The sequence below is a fragment of the Montipora capricornis genome, chromosome 1 (genome assembly GCF_036669925.1).
Source record: "Montipora capricornis isolate CH-2021 chromosome 1, ASM3666992v2, whole genome shotgun sequence".
NCBI lineage: Eukaryota > Metazoa > Cnidaria > Anthozoa > Scleractinia > Acroporidae > Montipora > Montipora capricornis.
In genome coordinates, this window is record NC_090883.1 from 30,847,377 (window position 1) to 30,867,376 (window position 20,000).

At 39.3% G+C, this 20,000-nt stretch overlaps 1 protein-coding gene across 2 annotated transcripts in view; it reads left to right on the top strand.

Moving 5' to 3' along the window:
- LOC138038295 (histone deacetylase 4-like) overlaps positions 1-20,000 on the top strand; it is a 41,746-nt gene that overhangs the window by 14,556 nt on the left and 7,190 nt on the right. For both annotated transcript variants that reach the window (XM_068884089.1, XM_068884097.1), the window contains exons 4-24: positions 96-307; positions 4,005-4,115; positions 5,883-6,135; positions 7,041-7,146; positions 7,320-7,372; positions 7,908-8,039; positions 8,821-8,903; positions 9,559-10,458; positions 10,610-10,865; positions 11,283-11,452; positions 11,783-11,832; positions 12,244-12,302; positions 12,873-12,925; positions 13,183-13,236; positions 13,383-13,436; positions 15,069-15,124; positions 16,345-16,432; positions 16,751-16,870; positions 17,323-17,380; positions 18,563-18,721; positions 19,707-19,840. In XM_068884089.1, coding sequence (XP_068740190.1) covers positions 96-307; positions 4,005-4,115; positions 5,883-6,135; positions 7,041-7,146; positions 7,320-7,372; positions 7,908-8,039; positions 8,821-8,903; positions 9,559-10,458; positions 10,610-10,865; positions 11,283-11,452; positions 11,783-11,832; positions 12,244-12,302; positions 12,873-12,925; positions 13,183-13,236; positions 13,383-13,436; positions 15,069-15,124; positions 16,345-16,432; positions 16,751-16,870; positions 17,323-17,380; positions 18,563-18,721; positions 19,707-19,840 — 3,161 coding nt within the window. The remainder of the gene's footprint in view (positions 1-95; positions 308-4,004; positions 4,116-5,882; positions 6,136-7,040; positions 7,147-7,319; positions 7,373-7,907; positions 8,040-8,820; positions 8,904-9,558; positions 10,459-10,609; positions 10,866-11,282; positions 11,453-11,782; positions 11,833-12,243; positions 12,303-12,872; positions 12,926-13,182; positions 13,237-13,382; positions 13,437-15,068; positions 15,125-16,344; positions 16,433-16,750; positions 16,871-17,322; positions 17,381-18,562; positions 18,722-19,706; positions 19,841-20,000) is intronic.

The window sequence follows — 20,000 nt, forward strand, 5'->3', positions numbered from 1 at the left end:
CAAGCTCTGAATGTTGAGTCAAAAATCTATACCTCGAAGCTTTGTCTCTCTATGTAGGATGAATTTGAAGCAACTCAAGTGTGCATTTTTTTCAGACATGAACAACCACTTTACGGCTTCGGTGGCCCCTGAGGGCGTTGGTTTTCCACGGCTTTTTCTCTCTGCTAGTCAACAGCAACAACTTGCCGACCTTTTTCGCCTGCAACAACAACAGCAGGAGGTGCAACAGCAACTGCTCTATCAGAACTTTCAGCAGCAGTTACAAGCCCTAACGCAGCAACAACAGCAACAGCAACACCAACTTCAGGTATCAATGAACAAAGCTGATTGATATGATCCTTTGTCCCCATATACAGTACTGCTAAAAAGTAAGTTACCAGTCTCGTCTTGTTTCTTGCGAGACAAGAGTCTCGTCTCTAAAGATGAGACTCCCGTCTTGAGAGACGAGACACTGGTCTCTAGAGACGAGACTCTTGTCTTGCAAGAATTAAAGAAGTGGCAAGAATGGCATAAATTTTGATTAAAGTCCAACGGCCACACAAACGTTTGCAAACGTATACAAATTACAATACTGTTAAAAGCAGAAAAAGAAATCATGCCAATTGAGTAACATTTCATTTTTTTGCTGCAGTGGCATTGTAAACTTCTTCAGACGCCTAAATCGTTGTGTGAAGTAAAGCGAATTCGAATAGTTTGTTCATTAAATTAATACTAAAAAAATTGCATTCTTGTGATCAAAAATGCGGGACAAAAATTCTGGCATACAAAGATCAAGAATAGTTCTAACATTACCGATACCTAAAACCTACAAGTATTTACAAGGTAGTGGTGTATTAAAATTAATATTTCCATTGTTTTCTACTTCAACTTGAGACTTGAACAAAAACTAAACTACATGTTGTAAAGGAATCAGTACTGCCCATTACATCCAGCCTTTTTTTCCCTTCGCAAAAATTCGTCAATTGTGACGACGCATTTGTGACATTGTGTTATCAGACTTAATATTGTGTAATTGAAATGCCAACAGATTGATTATTCTGTTTAAGTAAGCAAAATGTGGAGATTAATTGTGACTTCTTTTTAGTTTGAAGGATTTATTGCATGTGATTGTTCTGTGTTTTTCTGTTGTTGGCTTTCCGACATCCAATTTCACCAAGAAAGAAGAAAAAGCCAAAAAAGTAGCCAACAAGTTTATAGCATCAAAGTACAGGACACAAAATCGTAAACAACCAGACAAACTGTCCGGCCTCCGGCCTGAAACAAAAACTCTGTATAAACAATAACAAGGGAATGCATTTTGAAGTCATTTACTCTCAAGGTTCATGTTTTACAAGATAACATATTATAAGTTAACGCTGAAATGTGCATGCATCTGTTTTGTCACAGCATTCTTTTTTTTTTTTTTTTTTTTTAACGACTTTATTGGGCACATCAGATAAACATTTAAACAAGACAAAATTGCACAACAAAGAGAAAACAGAAAATTAAAACTTAGAAAGAAAAAAAAAAAAACTGCAACCAAAAGGGAAGGCGGGATGTAAAGTCCCATGCGAGGCGCCGCACCGCCGCTCCTCAATTGGAGCCCAATAAACTTGAATTTGAAAGACAAATTTTATGGCAGTTTGATGGATTTAAGCTTAAGGACGGTGCCTACTAATTAACAATATTTTTGCCCCGGTGTGTGATTATGCAGGAAATGTAGATCTTAACAAGTGTTATTGAAATCCAAAAAGAAAATTTAAGGTAACCACGCATTTTTCAAAGATAATTCATGAATAATGTTTGTGAAAAGCTCAAAAATACGAAGCAATGTATGGCGTTCTTTCTCAAATTGGAGCTTAATTATCTCTCAAATTAAAAATGCATGGTTACCCCCAATTTTCTTTTTGGATACCAAGAGTACTTACTAAGATCTATTTTCTCCGGGTAGTTTTAAACCGTGCAAAAGTATCCCTGTATTAGTAAGCATCACCGATAGGAAATCCGAGTATCTCAAGATGCGCAGAACGTATGCGCAAATTATAACAATAGTAGGCACTGTCCTTAAGTGCAAGTTGATCGAAAAATTTCTCCTTGACATCAACTTTGAATCAAAGTATGTAGATTCATGGGCAGAGTTGTGGTTTGCATGTTGACATGCATTTGGAATGCAAGTGTTTCAAAATAATTAATACACCACTGCCATCCGCATTTCCATTACACTTTTAGAGTAAGGTGCTCTGTTTTGGAGCGCGAGGTTCTTCTTGAACATGTTAATCTTTGGTAAAGTTTATGTTCATGCAGACACTTACAGTTTTTCGAACCGCCTCACGAAATGAAAGTCTCGCGAGAGGGTGGTAGCTTACTTTTGAGCGGTACTCTAGCTTGATTTTGTTCATCTCCAAACTCCATTAACGTTCTCTTGTGTTTTTAAGTCTCCTATTGTTACATACATACTTAATTGAACACTCCCCATAGGACTTTTCAGGGCCAATGAAACACAATCACGACAGAACAGAACATTCAACAGCTACTTTTAAGAATCCCAACTGGCCGGAGGCAACCCAGTTAGGTACTTACAAGAGCAGCGGAGAAGTTGTGCCAGGGACTCAGGAATTTCATTAAGGGCGGGACAGCGGGCATACTGACTGGCTGTGGACATGACTTTGCCCGGCTGCCGTCAACATCTCAGGGGACTGGTTTTTTTTAAATACAAAGATTGATAAAACAGTGCAGTGTTGGCCTTTTCTTGATCTGTCTTCTGTTGTCAAAGTGTCACAGTTTCATACTCTGCGTTAAATTTTATAAGCCACATTCAGTTCACAACGAATTGCCCCATAACACTTTGTGAAAAGAATTGCTCTCCATAAAAGACCACCTAAAATGTCCCAATGTTACGTGTTTTGCTATGGCGGCCCAGGAAGGATCACAGTTGATTGTCGATTATTATTTTTTTGCGAGCCAAAGTGCCTCCAGCTGAGAAAAGGCCAAGATGCCAAGCACTTTTTTGGGTCACTTTAATGAATTTATTTCTTGTGGATATTGGTATCAAATCTAAGTTTACTAAAAAATGGTGTGATTTTTCTTTGGGCTTTAGAATGCAGGAGAACACATCTCTGCAACTTAACAATTTCAAAATTTTCTGTGGGAGCATGCCCCCAGACTCCCCAGGTGTTAAACCTATATGCCCCCCTGCTTCAAACCTTAATGAAACCCCTGGGGACTACCAGGACAAATTTAATGAGTGGTCAGAACTTGTCATCTCAAGGCAAGGGCCCTAACCACTGGGCTGCACTGGTTTCTAATAGGAACAGCTGCCATTAATTAATCAAGCAAGTCCCTGGAAAGAATGGGGGATGGGGAATGAGCTTCTGTCAAAACCTAGAGAGACAGGTGTGAAACACCCAGCCTTACAACTTTGGCTCACTTTTCTCTCATGCCAACACAAAAACACCCAATATTTAAAATAATAATCAAGAATTCAAAATAATAATTAACTAGAATTCAAATAATCAACAGCCCACCCACCCTGATATTTGTAGATGCATTTTGCAGTTTCAATGGAAAGCTGTCTGCTGGTGCAATGTATTTTTAACTGCTTTCAAAGGCACATATTTTTCTAAAAGTCTCCACAAAGAAACATGTGATTATAAGAAGACTTGGCTAATTATTTGTTCTTTTTAATTGTATTTTTCATGTATTCTGCATCTGACATCTCCTCAGACACAGGTAAAATCAATAGTTTACATGTACATTAATTTACAAATGCAAGTTAACAGTAAGTTAATAATTTAATTAGAGTATAACATATCCATAAAACTAGGCTTACTGTTCCAATGGAACAGGATAATTGTGTAATTTTAAGGAAGAAAATAGTTAGCTGTTTTATTATTATTCCACAACAACTATTATTAGTCCAGTCATGCACCCTACATCTTTAATTTCAGTATTGTGTTGGACTACGTGTAGTATTTTAAAAACCATTTCCTTTGATTGCCTTTTTTCAGTATCAACTTGATTTTCAGCGGTCTGGGATAATGGAACAACGCAAGCGAATGCAACAGCGTCATCAAAAACAGGAAGAGAAGCAGTCTCCAAATGAAAGAGAATACCGCTTTCCACAACCAAAAATTAAGGTTGGTACAGTACGTGTAAGATAAGAATTTCCTTTCCTAGCAAACCATGAAGTCGAGCAGGCTATACTGTAGAATACTTCAAGAAAAAATTCTTGCAGTTGTATGAAATGTTTTTGTTTAGAGACTAAAGCCTGGTTTTCACTAGCGACGCAAGCACAAGCACGAGTGTTTTTTTCTCCGTGAAAGCAGGGTTAACGCAAGCACAAACGCAAGGATCAACATTTTTCCTTTTCCTTGTGCTTGGGCTTATGCTCGTGTTCAGTTGCATTGTGTGAAAACTTGTAAAACACAGCATAAGCAAGCATAATAATTTGTACTTTTTTCTTACCACATTTCAACATTTGTGATCTACATGTATTACTGAACAGAAGCCCTGACAGCAACATGGAATCTGATAAATTTTGTCAATTAGACCACAGGGTGTTCATTTGGCATTGAGGAGCAGAGGATTTGCTGGCTACTCCATGTAGCTGAAATTCTACTATTTAAGTTTATGGTCACAACAGAGCTTTTCTCTTGCACATTTTCCTACTCTTCTTCTTCGCTTTCTAATGGAAACTCTGATAATGTGGTTTTCAACATTCACCTTACGTATCATTAGGAGTGATTTGTTTCCACTACACTGTAGGTCAGTGCTTTTCTCCTGGGATTTTCCTTTCTCCACACTGTTTTCTGAATTGAACAGCCTTTGATACAAGGATTGGCGAAAGTAAAAACAGTTTGGAAAGTTGTTGGGTGATCTCTGACTTGAATAAAATGCCCCTTTGATATTTTTAGGTGTTTAGTGCACTAACCTTGTTTCCCTCACCTGTTCTTCATTGTACATTTACACATATGACCCTGGTCCCTTGGACTTTAACCCTTTCACGTCCAAACCGGCCGAAACCGGGGAACCCCTAGAAGTCAATGGGTTAATTGAGATCCCACACACTATTCGATAACAGCAGGGCACAAAGTTACTGGCATCGTGCTCTGGCCTGAATGTGTTCCTAATAGCCTGCTTTAAATATATATTACACTTCAGTCCTAAACAAAAGTCATCATCTCGATGCTCTGGGGATTAAACCCCATACATATCCTTATAATTATTTATTCCCCATAGCCTGGAGATGATGCCTTTTGTTTAGCACCGAATTTTAATGGTGTGGCTGCACTTAGCAAGTTAACCAGGTTAATTTTAAATTACCTGGCTAAAAAATTCCCTAAACGTATCCTGGCTAGCCCACCTTAAAACTACCTAGCGAGGTGGGTTAAAAATACCTAACCTGGTTAAGAAAATGTATTGTTTTTGCGTTAATTTGCATATATAACCAGGTTAAAAAGCTGGTTAACACCAAAGAGGCGTGGCTGCATTCGTAACTGTTTTAAACCGGTTCATTTCAATTAACTAATCGGATGTAACCCGGTTAAGTAGCCTAGTACGGCAGCAGTCAATTTATCGGTCTAGAGGTGAATGGGTTAAAAATCCAAGTAATTTACAGTCAGAAAAGCAAAATTAATGCAAACAACGTATTAGATAACTTCATCTTCTGAGTGCTCATAAATAGTGTAAAGAGCTCATATGAAAAAAATGCGTATTGACTGGTGCACGCTGCCCTCTGTCCGTACGCCATGACCTCGGGCCAAATATTTTCCCGTGCAGCCCTCCCACTCAGTCAATGAGTACATGGTCACTCCCAGCTGAGGTCAATGAGCTAAACCCCTCATGTACATGTACCTTGATGATTTTATAAAATAATAATCCCCACTTTGAAATGCTGTCTGTAGGTGGAGCCTGAAGAACCCGGAGAAAGGGGAGATGGTTGCTCATCAATGGAACAAGATGGTGAACCCCCTGAGAAACAATCAAAGATTAAACAGGAAATGTCGTGTCCCCAATCTCTCCATCAGCCATCTTCTACCCAGCAACACTACCAGCAACCTCCGGTGGAGGACACGCATTACAGCAAAACATCAAAGCATTCGCAATCAGCAACAACACAACAGCACTCCCCAGGATCACAACAACCTCCTTCAGAAAGTTAGATATTTTAGTTTCTTTTCACTACATGTAGTTCTTATTGGTTACTTTAGGTGCTTGAATGAGGAAGATAAAAGCAGTTTATGAGAAGATTATTTTAAAATATGAATTCCTGTTAAGGTGATGTTTGGTTATTTCAACTCATTCTCCATGACAATGGTGCAGTAGTTTTGCTTCTGACAGGGTGTGCTGGTGTGAAACTGTACAATTTGATCAAACCTGCACAATAATGCACTATTCCTTAAAATCCACAAAATCCTGCACAGTACTGAGTGATGCGCTTAGAGTTGTTATAACTACACGTTTTACTGTTTATTACCAAGATTTTTAGAACCTTTTCGAGCGATTTTCGGGCCATTTCCTTTCCAAAACTACCTTTGTTTTTGCTTTTGTCAAACAGCTTTGTCGAACATTGATAAAATAATATAGAAGGCATTCTTTGTAGCTCTGTGTGGTCCTGGGTTCCACTTTCCACTTCATTGGTGGATTGAGAATCTCCTGTGGTGTTTCTGCAATGCCCAAAGCACTAAAAGTTCTTCAATTTAGGTTTCTTTACTTCATCCTTTACGAGCAAAATAACAAGCTATGTAAATCATAATGTATGTCAATTCCTACTGATGGAATTTCACAACGATACAAATGTTAAAAGGTATATAAAGCAATTATTATTGGTGTGTGAGATAACCACAAACAATTTTTTTTGCCCACACCGTTTCAGAAGCCCTCTCTTTCTTCTGGGATGGAATTATCTTGAGTTAACTTTCATCAACATTACCGTTGTATAATTATGCTCCTTTAATTCATGTTTTGGGATGTTAACGGAAGGTGTGAGCTGTCATTGGTTGATTTTCCAAGGAAGTGGTTTATGTGACACAAATCATGACTGACTTATTTTTTTCTCCCAGTGTCATCCAGTGAGGTGAAAAAGAGGCTACACGAGTTTGTGATAAACAAACAGCAAAGAGATATTGCTTTAGCATCGTTTTCAGGAGCTCAAACTTTCAAGCATTGGTTAGTTGTGTTTATTGTTTGTATGTGTAATTTTGATCAATATACAAAATTAGAGTGATATTAGAATGGTAATGGAATTTAGAGAGGTATTGAAGTTCTCTGAATGTTAGGGTTTTTGTAGTCTGAAATCTTTTAAGCTACTTACTGCAATATTGTTTTCATGCAATTTTTAGGAATCAGCAATATGAGTCACGGGATCCAGACGACTTTCCCCTTCGCAAAACTGGTGTGTACAAATGTATTACTGACATTTTCATAATTTTGTAGAATCTGACCTTCAAGCGCTAAGCTCAAAACTGCGTTTGGCTTCCATCAATCAAATTCTAAATAAAGCCGGGGGAATCAACTCTGCCTTCGGAAAGTGAATTGGGAGTGCTTTTTTTTAGTTCACAGCTCAAATACCATTATGATATCCTTTTAGAGGTCTTCAGTAAAAAGATTCATACATACTCCATTGGTTTTCATTGGTGTCAAGCTCGAACATACAAATGTACTGTGAGAACCAAAGATGCTGATTGGTGGGTTAATGTCATACACCCATACACTGCAATTGATTTTGTTTGATTGATAGAAGCCAAAATGCAGTTTGGCCAGGTGCTGCTTAAAGATTAGATTCTGCAGAAGTATGAAAATTGCAGTAAAATTGTTTTCTATGAAAATCAACCATTTTAACTGCAACCACTAGTTAGTAAGTTACTAATAATAGAAAGTCTTGTTTATGTTGGTTTTTTATCCTTTCAAATTGTTATGTTTTGTTTTAGTTTCTGAACCAAATCTGAAGGTGAAGTCACGATTCAAACCAAGAATTAGAAATAATTATTATTTTGGGAGTCCTCTGGTGCACAGAAGGAGAGATCGACACAATGGAAGCAGAATTCACAGAAGCTCACCCTGTAAGTGGCAAGAGAGAGTCCAAGGCTGTTGCCTAACAGGCGCCCGGTAGCCTAGGGCTCTCAAACAATAGCTCTGGGCGCCTTAATTTTTCACAGCAACACCTTTCACTTCATATGTTGGGCTCCTAAGTTCTCAGCATTTAGCTCTGAGGGCCCCTTTAAAATTTTCTTAGGCAGCATCCTTGGAGTCATTAAAAAAATTGCAGTTTTAAAGTGTGAAGATGATGAAAATTGGCTCTTTTAACCCTTTGATGCCCAAACCAGTGTAAACCGGCCAGACTTGCGTGGTATTTTACTCTGTCTAATGCCAGACGAGTTTACTCGTCAGTGAGGAACCCCTGGGAGTCAATGGGTTAATCACTCACTGAAAAACCATTAAGCAAAATGTTGGAAACTATCTTTTTGTGCAAAGATGATCACTGAGTTGTTGTTACCGGTATATTTTTAGGAGGCGGTTGAGTTACATGCAACAACAACAGCAAAGAAATATTTATTACATGTAGTTTGTTTTAAAACCATTGAAGGGAACTCTGTCGTTTCTCAGACGCTGTGGAAAATCCTACAGCGTCATCTGAATTGGGGGTTGGCCTATGCAAAAAATCCTGTTCATTAATGGGGAGTGATTAACCCATAGACTCCCGGAGGTTCCCCATTGACGAGTAAAATCGTCTGGCATTAGACAGAGTGGAATACTAATTATGGCCGGTTTAGGCAGATTTGGGTGTTAAAGGGTTAATTAAGTGCCTGCAATTTCCCGCATGTTCCTTCCCTTTGTTATTAGTGGAAAACGCAGGCAGTGAAATGGAGTGCGCAAGTCCAGGATCTCCAAATGGTCCATCATCATCTGCTTCACCACACAGAGAGGTAAGAAATTTGGCGTGTAGAAAACTAGGACCTACAATAACTGATCATTTTTGTGTGCTCAACATCTGCTTTAGTTCATGTACCATCATTCAGCAGTGCTACATGTATGCCAGTGTCATTGAAATGAAAGTTCTGCATCCCCAAGGCAAATATCCATGGACAAAACTTGATAAACCAAAGATGAAAGAGAGAAGTGATCCTTGACAGTACTTAACTGTACAATTTAAACAATAAAAATTTCTCTTGTATACATGTATAGACACCTGAAAATTTCAGATGGCTTCAACAGGATTTGAACCCATGACCTATGACCTTTGCGATGCCTGTGCAATGCTCTGCCAACTGAGCTACCTGTATGAAGCCACTCTGTTGGGCTCATGTCTTGGCAAATGAAATCAATGGACAATTGCTGCCATTATTCCGTTGCTGCCATTATTGTCCAGTTAGTGCAAGGATCACTTCTCTCTTTCATCTATAACCCACACTTAAAAATGTTCATTTTATTTCACTTGATAAACTGTTAGACTTTTTAGCTGAATTTGCAAGTTCTTGTGCACATGGCTTGTTTTCAGTTTCTATCGGTCACTAGACAAAAACGTGGAACAAGTCACAGTTAGATTGTATTATGAATTATTTTTATATTGTTTGTCCATAGGGTTCCTCACCTTTGAGCACAGGTCCTGGTTCTGGACTTGGACACAGTCTACCTAACCTCCAAGCAATTCCACGCTATCCATCAGGGTTAGATCCTAGTCGCGGGAGTCAGGTTTGGCTGTCAAATCATCTGGCAAATACATCACGTGTAAAAAGCCATACCAATAGCTTATCAAGCCAGGACATGCCACATATGGATGTTCAGAGTCCGTATTCTAGTCAGACCATTACAGATGGAATTGAGGAAGAGGAGGAGGGTGATATGGCATCAGCTGCATTGCACCAAGCACGGTGGAAGCAGCTGGCATTAGCACAAGCTCAAGCACAGATGATGTCCATGATGTCCTCACGCCCAACTTCATCCCCTCCTGGGGTTTCTTTGTCTCCTGAACCACCAAACAACTTGCTGTCTCCGCTTTGCACTGGAACATCATCACAATTAGGTGGGCAGTTAAAGGTGCATCCTCGTCTGAAACAGTCATTATCAGCACCAGGCTTATCATTGTCAAATCTTTCAAATCTGTCAAATGGTATTGCATTGAGCCAGCAAGCACAAACTCAGTCTCCAGAAGTTTTACAGCAGCAACACATACAGTTCTTGAAACAGCAGAGGCAATATCAGCAAAACCCTGGACGTTTCATTCAGCAGCTCCAACAAGAGATTCTTCTTCAGCAGATGGGGACCAAAAACCTACAAATGAACTTGCAACAATTGCAGGAGATGCAACAGCAGCAGCAGTTGCACAAGGAGTCACAGGCAGCACTGAAGGAGCATCTTGAGCATCAAATGCAACAGAAAGTGCATCTTCTTCAAATACAAAAACAACAGAAAATACAGCACGCCCAACAGCAGCAGCAGCAGATCCAGCAACAGCATCTGACACCCCAACGTCTTGTCCGTGTTAGTGGAAATTTTTGTTGATTTTTTTCTTGCTACACGTATGTTTCTTTTGGTCTTTAACTTGGGAACTTGGTAATTAGCAGGTATGGTTGATTAACTAAAAGAGTTTCTGCCCTCTAAAGCTAAATCTTTGTCAACAATTTTCTGCCAGGCACACAGTCATGAAGATCTTCCATCACCACAGTCTACCCAAGAGCAACAAATGCAGGAACTTCAGCTTATTCGTCAATTACGGCAACAGGATGCTCAAAAGGTTGGCTCATCCCAATCCCTTCACCCTGGGCAACACCATACATTGCATCTACGTCAGGCTGATATTGCTGCAGCATCATCAGCAGGGTCTGCATCAACAGGAGCATTGATAGGTCATCGGCCTTTAACCAGGGCTCATTCATCTCCTGTTGTAGGTAGGTCAATACCAAAGTTATGCAGATGGTTCCAAGCCATGCAAAATACATGGAAGCATGTATATCCCTGTTGTATACGTACGTAAACATGTACCTGTTAGCAGTGGACAATGTCTATGATGATTTTGGTTGTTCCTGCCTCCATAGCCGCTCCTTTTAGTGCTTTCATTTTTGAAAAAATGTTGTTTGGTTGTGAATCTTTGTCAAACAAAATTCAAATCAAACTTTATGCTGATTGTGTAGCTGAACGTTTTTTGGCTCCTTGGTACAGTACATGTAGTGTGTCTTCTCTGTGTTTGTCGTTTCTTTGGAGCATTCTATTGATAAGCTTGTTAGTGCACAATTGTGTTTTTGTACAGTGTCTGATTTTCACACAAAATGTGGTTTCTGATTTTCTCACTTTGTTTGTCATTGTAGGAAGTGCCCAGTTGTCAGGGTCTTCAAGAAGCACCGGTCTGATTTATGACACAGTGATGTTGAAGCATCAGTGCTCATGTGGTGACACAAGTTCACACCCAGAACATCCAGGCAGGTTACAAAGTATATTGGCACGGCTTCAAGAGACTGGTGTGGCAAATCTTTGTGAGGTAATTTTTGTTCAATGTACAAGTTGACTGGTAACATACATGTAGGAGCTGTTAGTGTTAGCCTTGCATTTTTGTTTTATCTTCTTGCCTGAGTTTATGCAGGTTTAACTATCTCTGGGTTAACTTAAAGACTATCAACAAGGTAATTAATTGACATCCTTTACTGGGAAACTCCCAGTAAGGATGAGCAAGCAAATGAATGAATCTTTTGGACCATTTGTCCCTGTAATATGTCAAAATTACTTGTACATTGTACTTAAAGGATGCAAAATGCACTGAGGATGAAAGCAACTTTCTAGATGGTGCTGACATGCTTGTTTACTTTTATAGCGGATCCGAGCAAGAAAAGCTACACTAGCGGAAATTCTTACGGTTCACAGGTGAGACTCAAAATGAGAATTAATTTTGTGCCTCTTTTTACATTTTTTATATTCTCTCATTACTTTCCTGGTGTGAGAGTTGTAAGTGGACTTCAACAAATGTACAGGCACAAGCATTCAATTCAGTGCCCTGTGACATTCGTTCCGCTAATACCCAACAGTCCGGGGAGAAAATTAATCCTTAGGGCACCATTTGGATCCTGGAGTTTATAAATCGCAATAGACAGAAACTTGGAGTCAATGGACATCAAGAGGGGTGACCTTAGTATTAGCTGGTCATAGTCAGAAACCTTACTGTAAAATTTAAATATCATCTTTTTGTAAGCATCAGTAAAGACACGAGTAATTGTCATTGTCATCTTTTCAAAGTCATTTAATCAAAAGGGTGATAACGTCTTTTTATCTTTCCAGTGAACAGCATACCATGTTGTTTGGAGGCAGCACACAATGCAGAACAAAGAATGAAGATGGTGAATGCATTGAAATTATCCAGTATTAAAATATGACTTGATTTTACTTATGTTTAGATGCATACTTTGGTGGGTTATTTGTATGTGTTTTCACCATCAAAAGTTTCAATTTTGTTTTACATGGACCGACAACCCTTTCACTAGTACCCAAACACAAACATTATTTTGATTGTGTTCCACTCTTGTCAGAAAAGAGAACACGGCTGGAGGCCATTTTTGTCTAAAGACCAAGCAACTAGGAGGCTTGGTTCTTGTTCCCATTCAATTTCACATTAAGTCTCTTGCCTTTGCCCATTTAAAATGTCAATTGGGAAGTTCATGCACATTTCCTGTGTCATGTACCTTGATCTTGTTTTCTTACTTTTTACAAAAGGTGAAAAGAAACAACTTTAAATAAAAATAAATGAAATGGTATTAGTGGAATGATTTATGTTATCAATGATCAGGGCACCTTAAATTAGGGTCTCTTAGCCACAGAGAAGATTTTTGACAAGCATTGAATTCCATGAAACTTACCGGTACTTCTTTGGAATTTAAAGGTGACAATGTTGAAAATTATTTTCTTTGCAGGCACTACCACAATGCTCAAATGTTTTGATTCTCTTCCTTGTGGAGGTCTGGGGGTAAGTCCTATGTAATCTCTTTCCTGTTTTATTTCCTAACCATGACCGACTTTGCAGTGACTTAAATGTACCCATACTGTTTTATGCAACTAGATAGAATCCAAATGACAATCCTTTTTGCCTTTCCTGAGTCATTTGTAAAGACTTGGACCTGTTGTATGACAATCATGTGTCCTGTTTTGCCAAATCAATAATTTATTAGTGGTTTTTTTTCTGTGCATGTTGCAGTGAAAAACTTATGTGTACTTGTTTGGTAGGTTGATGGCGACACAATATGGAATGAAATGCACAGTGCAAATGCAGCTCGAGTGGTATGTTTTTGTAATCAGCCCTGGTTTTGGTGCTGTTCTTATTCCGTGCTTTTTCATTTTCTTATTTGATCATTTTCCTTCAGGTTGTACTGTACAGGAATGAACTCAACAACAATAAAGTCAAAGTTATTTCTTTTTCTTCTCAGGCTGTAGGGTGTGTGGTTGAGTTAGCCTGCAAGGTTGCATCTGGGGAGCTTAAGGTAGGATTATTTACTGTTAATCTGCCCTTTGTTGTTAGTGTGCCTAGCTGATGGGATATTTTATCACCGAATTATTAAACGTTTAAGGTGATTCCTCAGAAAAGAAAGTTGTCAAACGATTTTCTTGAAACTTTCCCTTCATGTTCCCTACTTCACCCTGTTTTGAGTACTGCAATAAGAAAGATACGTCACCGTGCTTGCTTAAGAGATATAATGGACCAATCTTACTCCGTTGATGCATGTCCTGCAAGGTGCTATTTCATTGGCTCAGAGTACATTTTGTGGTAGCTAAATGAAGGGGTTTTAAAAGTAATTAACAACTGAAAAAACACCTGATAGGTAGAAAGTCAAGAGCATGTGGAACACTATCGTATATAGTATTATGGAAAAATCACTCAACTTAAAGGGCCAGTGTCACGCTATTTCAGTCAAACTTCAAAACACTAAAATACATCTTTTGCATAAAGATAATGGTGGACTTTTGTTTCCAATAACAATTGAAGTGCACTGAAGCTATTCTTTGTTATTTACATCCATGGGTGGAGATGATGGAAATGGAATGAAACTTAAAAAAACTGGCCATTTTTTTCAAGTTTGGAGATGGTGTCCGCAGAAAGTCGCCAAAAATTAAATACGAATAGCTCTTTGTACAATAAACATATTTCATATCTTGTCAGTGGGTTATAAGGAATGTTGTGGTACTAATTTAAGTTTTTACTCAGTTTTGACCTAAAAACGGCAAATTCAGTATGACAGTGCCTCTTTAAAGTGACATCGACTTGAAACGTTTTTTGAGTCGTTCTCAAGTTCATAATTTAGATCCCTGTGTAAAGGGCTTTGTGTACGTTTTTAGCTTTTTTTTTTCTAAAGATAAATTGTTAAAATATTTTTTTTTTAATTAGGCCCGTTTCCAACGTCAAACTTTACCTGTGTCGAATCAAATGCAAATGAGTGAAAACAATAGATTTTTTTCATTTGCATTAGATTCAGCACATGTAAAGTTTGACGTTTGAAACAGGCCTTAAAGGGTATAATTTGTACACCAAAATTATGCCATAGAAAATATAGGTCACTGTTCTCATTTAAGAGTAAACATCATGGTATCTTTCTATCTCGATTATCGTAGATCAAAACAACAAAATTTGCCATGTTCTTGGAATGTGCGCGCTTATTCGCAAAGAGTTATGGGTCATTCACAACTTCTATCACATGTTTTGAGAACTGTTTCAGTGTCTGTGATCGACTTATGCCGTATCTACAATCATGCAAATTTGATCCAATTTATAAATATTGACACACCATGTGCCCAGTGTAATACTGAGGAATCACCTTAAGTAAATAGATGGTTGCTTTGTTGTGTTTGGCCGCAAGTAGTTTTGAAATTTTGGATTTTCACTTCGGCCTAAACACCACAAAGCAGCCACCAATCCAGCAATAAAACATCCCATCAGCGACGCAGGCTATTTTGTGGTAAGCTCTATCAGTGGTTGATGACCATAGCTCTCATGGACCAACCACCCCCCACCCCTCCCCCGCATCTTTCTTGCTCCTCGACATCTAAAGTGTTTCAGTTGCTACTAGAAGTTTTGGTGTCTACTTAAATTGAATGTATCAGATGTTACTTTGTTTCAGAATGGGTTTGCATTGGTTAGGCCTCCTGGACACCACGCAGAAGCTCATCAGGCAATGTACGTTTTTTTTTTGTGTCTTGTTATCAACTCCGGCCTCAGATCCTGGGGACAAAATGTGATTAAATAGACCTTTTCATGGTTTCTGATTCCATCTTGGTTGGGGGGCAAATGTGGCTTAAATTAAATTGTAATTACTTAAGTTACAAAAATTTTAAAATATTTTTAGTCATTTGATTAAAATCATTCATGAAGTTGGCAAAATTCCCATACATTCAGCAATTTAAGCCGTGTTTGCCCCGCAACCAATATTGCATCAGAAACCGTGAAAAGGTCTATTGTATGACTAATCTTGCCAAAGACAGTCCCCTGTATTTCAGGTTGTGAGACACGGGTCCACAAATATTTTGAATTTCATTCTCAAAAATTGGCATGTACTAACTTCCTGTGATTTTAAGTGGTTGAAAGCAGCCCACTCTTTTCTCCTCATGACAGGTTCATAGTGAGAGACATCTGATAACTACATTACATGAAATAGGGTGTTCTGCTCTTGCCTTGTTTCAATGAGAACACTTATCCTGTACAAAGACAAAAAGTGAATTGTTTGGATACATTCACACTGTCATCATCATCATCATTATCATTAATTTTTACTTTTCCTTGGATTTTAGAGTAGCTTGATGCAGTTAGTATGCATTTACCCTCCCAACCATGATACACCACAGAGGATAGACCACAACACCAGGAACTCCATGCCCTACTATTTGCAAACAGTGTGTGGGTTCTTTTATGTCCCAAAAGGTTAAGAACATTCAGGGGTTGTGAGATGGGACCTATGGTTTATCGTCCTTATCCGAGAAGAATAAAGAGTCTAAGCATTCAAAGATTTCATTACAAAGGCAGCTCTTTCTCGGCTGAGTGTTGCTCTGGCTGGACTCAAACTCACGGCCTCCCGCATGGCAATCCGGTGCTCAAGCAACTGAGCCATTAGTGTGTGGTGGTGTGACTGTGACGGCAACTTCTAGTTGGTGTTTTAAGAGACATTTGTGTCCCAGATCAATGTATACTCCTCTCAATGTTCCCAGCGTTTAATATTGAGAATGGTAAAGAGAGTACCAATGCTTATCTGAGGATAGGAATGATAGGGTCAAAATTCATGGAATCAAAGTCTTTCAACATTTTCAATATGACACCTCATGTCATTTGCATACATGAGATTTTGCTGAACATGAAAGTACTGTATTTGATTATTAAACAACTGTCATTTGTTCATTCTTCAGGGGTTTTTGCTACTTTAACAGTGTAGCAATTGCAGCCAGGCTTTTAAGACTGAAGTTGTCTGTTGAACGAGTTCTCATAGTTGACTGGGTAAGTTGGCTCTCTTGTAGAATAAGAAATAGCCAAGATGGAGCTGATTCCATGTTGCTTGCAGGCTAAACAACAGTATAGGAGTCTATGTATTATAGTCCTTATCCAGAGAAAACTTAAAAGTCATCATTTCCAAATGAAATAACAACGCAGCACTTTCTCAGTTATTTTAAGGCCGTGAGTGTTAGTCCAGCCAGGGTGGACCTTACCATCTCCTGCAAGGAAATCCAGTGCACTGGGCAGAGCCAACTGGTCTGTGGTTTGAGCGAACTGTTGTCTGGCTGAGGATTACTGAAAAATGCTCAAATCTTTTTGTAGGATATTCACCATGGGAATGGCACACAACAGATGTTTTATGACGACCCTCATGTGATGTACATATCAATTCACCGACATGATGATGGAACCTTCTTTCCTGGAACAGGGAAGTCAGAAGAGGTATTTTATCTTCCTTTTGGTCTCCTTTGAACTTATGTCTTTTGTTCCCGTAACAGTCAAACATAACTGATAAGGAATGACAGCATTGCTATGTCCAACTCATTGACAGTCGACTTAAGATGAATTTTTTGCAGGACTAACCTACACGTAGACGCTGCGAGAGTCGTGGTAAATACTGGTATATGAAGGTCTTTTGAATGTTTACAGGGAAGAGCATTGTGTGGCAGAGCAGAGGGCAGGATTAAAATCCTTTCAGAAATAGCAAAACAAGTAGATAAGAATGCACAAAATGAAATGTCATCCTGACCGGAAGTGAAATTTCAGCAACAATTTTTCCTTTGGGGAAGGTGGCTCGAATTCTCCCAACCCCCCCGTGTTTAGATCTGGTTATATGAAAACACGGAAAAATTCTTCTAATGCTTAAATGTTGTTACTTTTGTTTTTGTGTTTAGTGTGGTGCTGGAATAGGTGTTGGTTACAATGTAAACATTGCCTTCATGGGCGGATTAGGTGGGCTCTTGTTCTGTGTCATTTCTTTCATTTTGAGTGAGCGAGAAAAATACAGTTCTTTGAATCATTCCATGAAAGTATTGTGACTTTGAATGCCTATTTGGGACGTATTGTGGAAAAGGCTCGTTCACCTTTTAACAAGATGTGTTTTGACTTTAATAATATTAATAATCGTTTTTATTTGAAGTTGTAAGATCAAATCCACTAGGAAACAGACATTTCGACGTTATTTGTATCCTTACAACAATCAGGACCAAAAGCAAACAAGAAGGTAGCGCCTACCGTCGTTAATTCGAGTCAATTTGCTCCGCTAGACGAACACATGTATCTCTCGACATAAGCAAAAAAACGATAATCACGACTGAAATGGCGGGAAGTACCAACAGGGAACCGATCCGCAATATTAGTTATAAGGTCGAGCGCTTATTGGGAGACGACAAATCAGGTTCAGTTGAAGCAGATCCATTCAAATGTTGGGCTTTGATGACGGGAAAAATGGGGACCCAGGGAACATCTCTTGAAGCAGAGCAAAGGACCAACAAACTCATCCCACATATGGTGCTACGTTCGGGAATCCAACCCCGAACCCATTGATGAAAGGCGACTACTCTCACCACTGTGCCAATCCTCTTCCTGTGTTGGATGGGGTTGCGGCTACAACTTACGTCCCCCTCTTCTTCTGAAGAGGAAACGAATGCCATGCAGGGAAGCATAATTTGTGGGACATCTTAATTTTAATGAGGCAAAGTTAAAACCAAGCCAATTCAGCGGTTTCTCCTGTGATATCGGGGGGGACTCCAGGGAGGTTTGCAGGGGCATTGCCATGTGCTTTGGCTTGAGTCACATTGTTGCTTACTCGCTTGCTTTTCCCCCCTCCCTCCCTCCCTCCCATGCTTCAGGGTAAGTATAAATTTCTCACACTGGTCTCAGTGATGTGTTGACAGGTGCCATGGGAGGTGGACTGTGGCTCGGTTGCCATGGTGACCTTGCTGCTGAGGAGAGTGCACCTCTCTACCCTCTAGTAAATTGGCGTTGTGTTTTAACTGTAAGTAGATATCTGAGTTGTCATTGACAGACGTCTCCCTTCCCCACCCCTTTGAGAAGGAGACAGGCGACTTTCTTTATCTTTGCATCCAAAATAGCTCATAACATCTTTTATTTTTTACATTCCCTCCTCAATAGATCCTGTATACGGTGATCCAGAGTACTTTGCAGCCTTCCGTTCTATAGTGATCCCGATTGCCAAGGAGTTTCAGCCAGATATTGTTTTAGTGTCAGCAGGTTTTGATGCGGCAGCTGGTCACTCTCCTGCACTCGGCGGGTACAGAGTAACGGCTGCTTGTGAGTAAAGGACATCTTTTTGTTCAATTTTTTAGTGTTCCGGTTAAACTAGTAATTTTTTAGAGTTCATGGGAAGATCATCATCACCAAACCGTTTCGGTGGACCAACAGTTATTACTTTGCTAGTAGCAGATCTCCCTCCTCTTGACGTTTTTGAACTGATAAAGGCTGCTAACTTAATTTAAGGACGGTGCCTACTAATTCAAAGGTATTTTTGCGCGGTTTACTGAATATGCGGGAAAAGCAGATCTTAACAAGTGTTATTGACATCCAAAAAGAAAATCGGGGGTAACCACGCATTTTTCGAAGATAATTAATCAACAATATTTGTAAAAAGTTTTAAAATACAAAGCAGTGTATGGCGTTCTTTTCCAAATTGAAGCTCAATTATCTCTGAAAAATGCATGGTTATCCCTAATTTTCTTTTTGGATACCAAGATCACTTGCTAAGTTCTGCTTTCTCCCCATAGTTTTGGACCGCGCAAAAATATCCCTGTGTTAATAAGCATTAGCAATAGGAAATCCGAGTATCTCGATATGCGCAGAACGTATGCGCAATAACAATAGTAAGCACCGTCCTTAAGGTAGTGTATCTCCAGAATCTATCCTCTTATTGGTGCTAATTTCGGGTTCTCTACTCACAATAAGGGTAACACCAAAGGTTTTGTGAACGGGTTCTTTCGTGCTTCTCCATGGAAGAGCATTCTTTTTACTCGTTGTGTCCGTATGATTTTCCGGCGGGCTTCTTTAGCGTTTAAAAACTGCGAGGATTATAGCTTCACTTGATTTCATATCCGCAGTATAATATACGATCCTTTGCATATATCATTTCGTTCATTGATCGATAGGTTTAGTTGGGATGCATCTTCTTTGGTTGTTTAATGTTTTCTGAACAAATCCTAGGAGAACAGGGGTAACCCTTGCCTGGAGGCTTAGCAAATGTTCCAGTCGAGCAGTAATTAACTTTCTTGTGTGTTTGTTTCAGGTTATGCGCAGTTGACAAAGCAGTTAATGGATGTGTCTGGAGGACGAGTTGTAATGGCGTTGGAAGGGGGCTACAGTTTGCCTTCACTTTGCGATGCAGCGGAGGCTTGTGTAAAGGCTTTGTTGGGAGAAAAGGTAAATTAAGTGTCAAAACAGCATTAAAAAGCGAGCACGGTCATAACATTTTCTCCGCAAATTCAGTGTTCTCACCAACCAAGATTGCTTGTCGTCACCAATTCACTCAACTCTGTACCGCTAAAACCCACAACCCTCCCTCCCCCCCTCCCCTCATGAA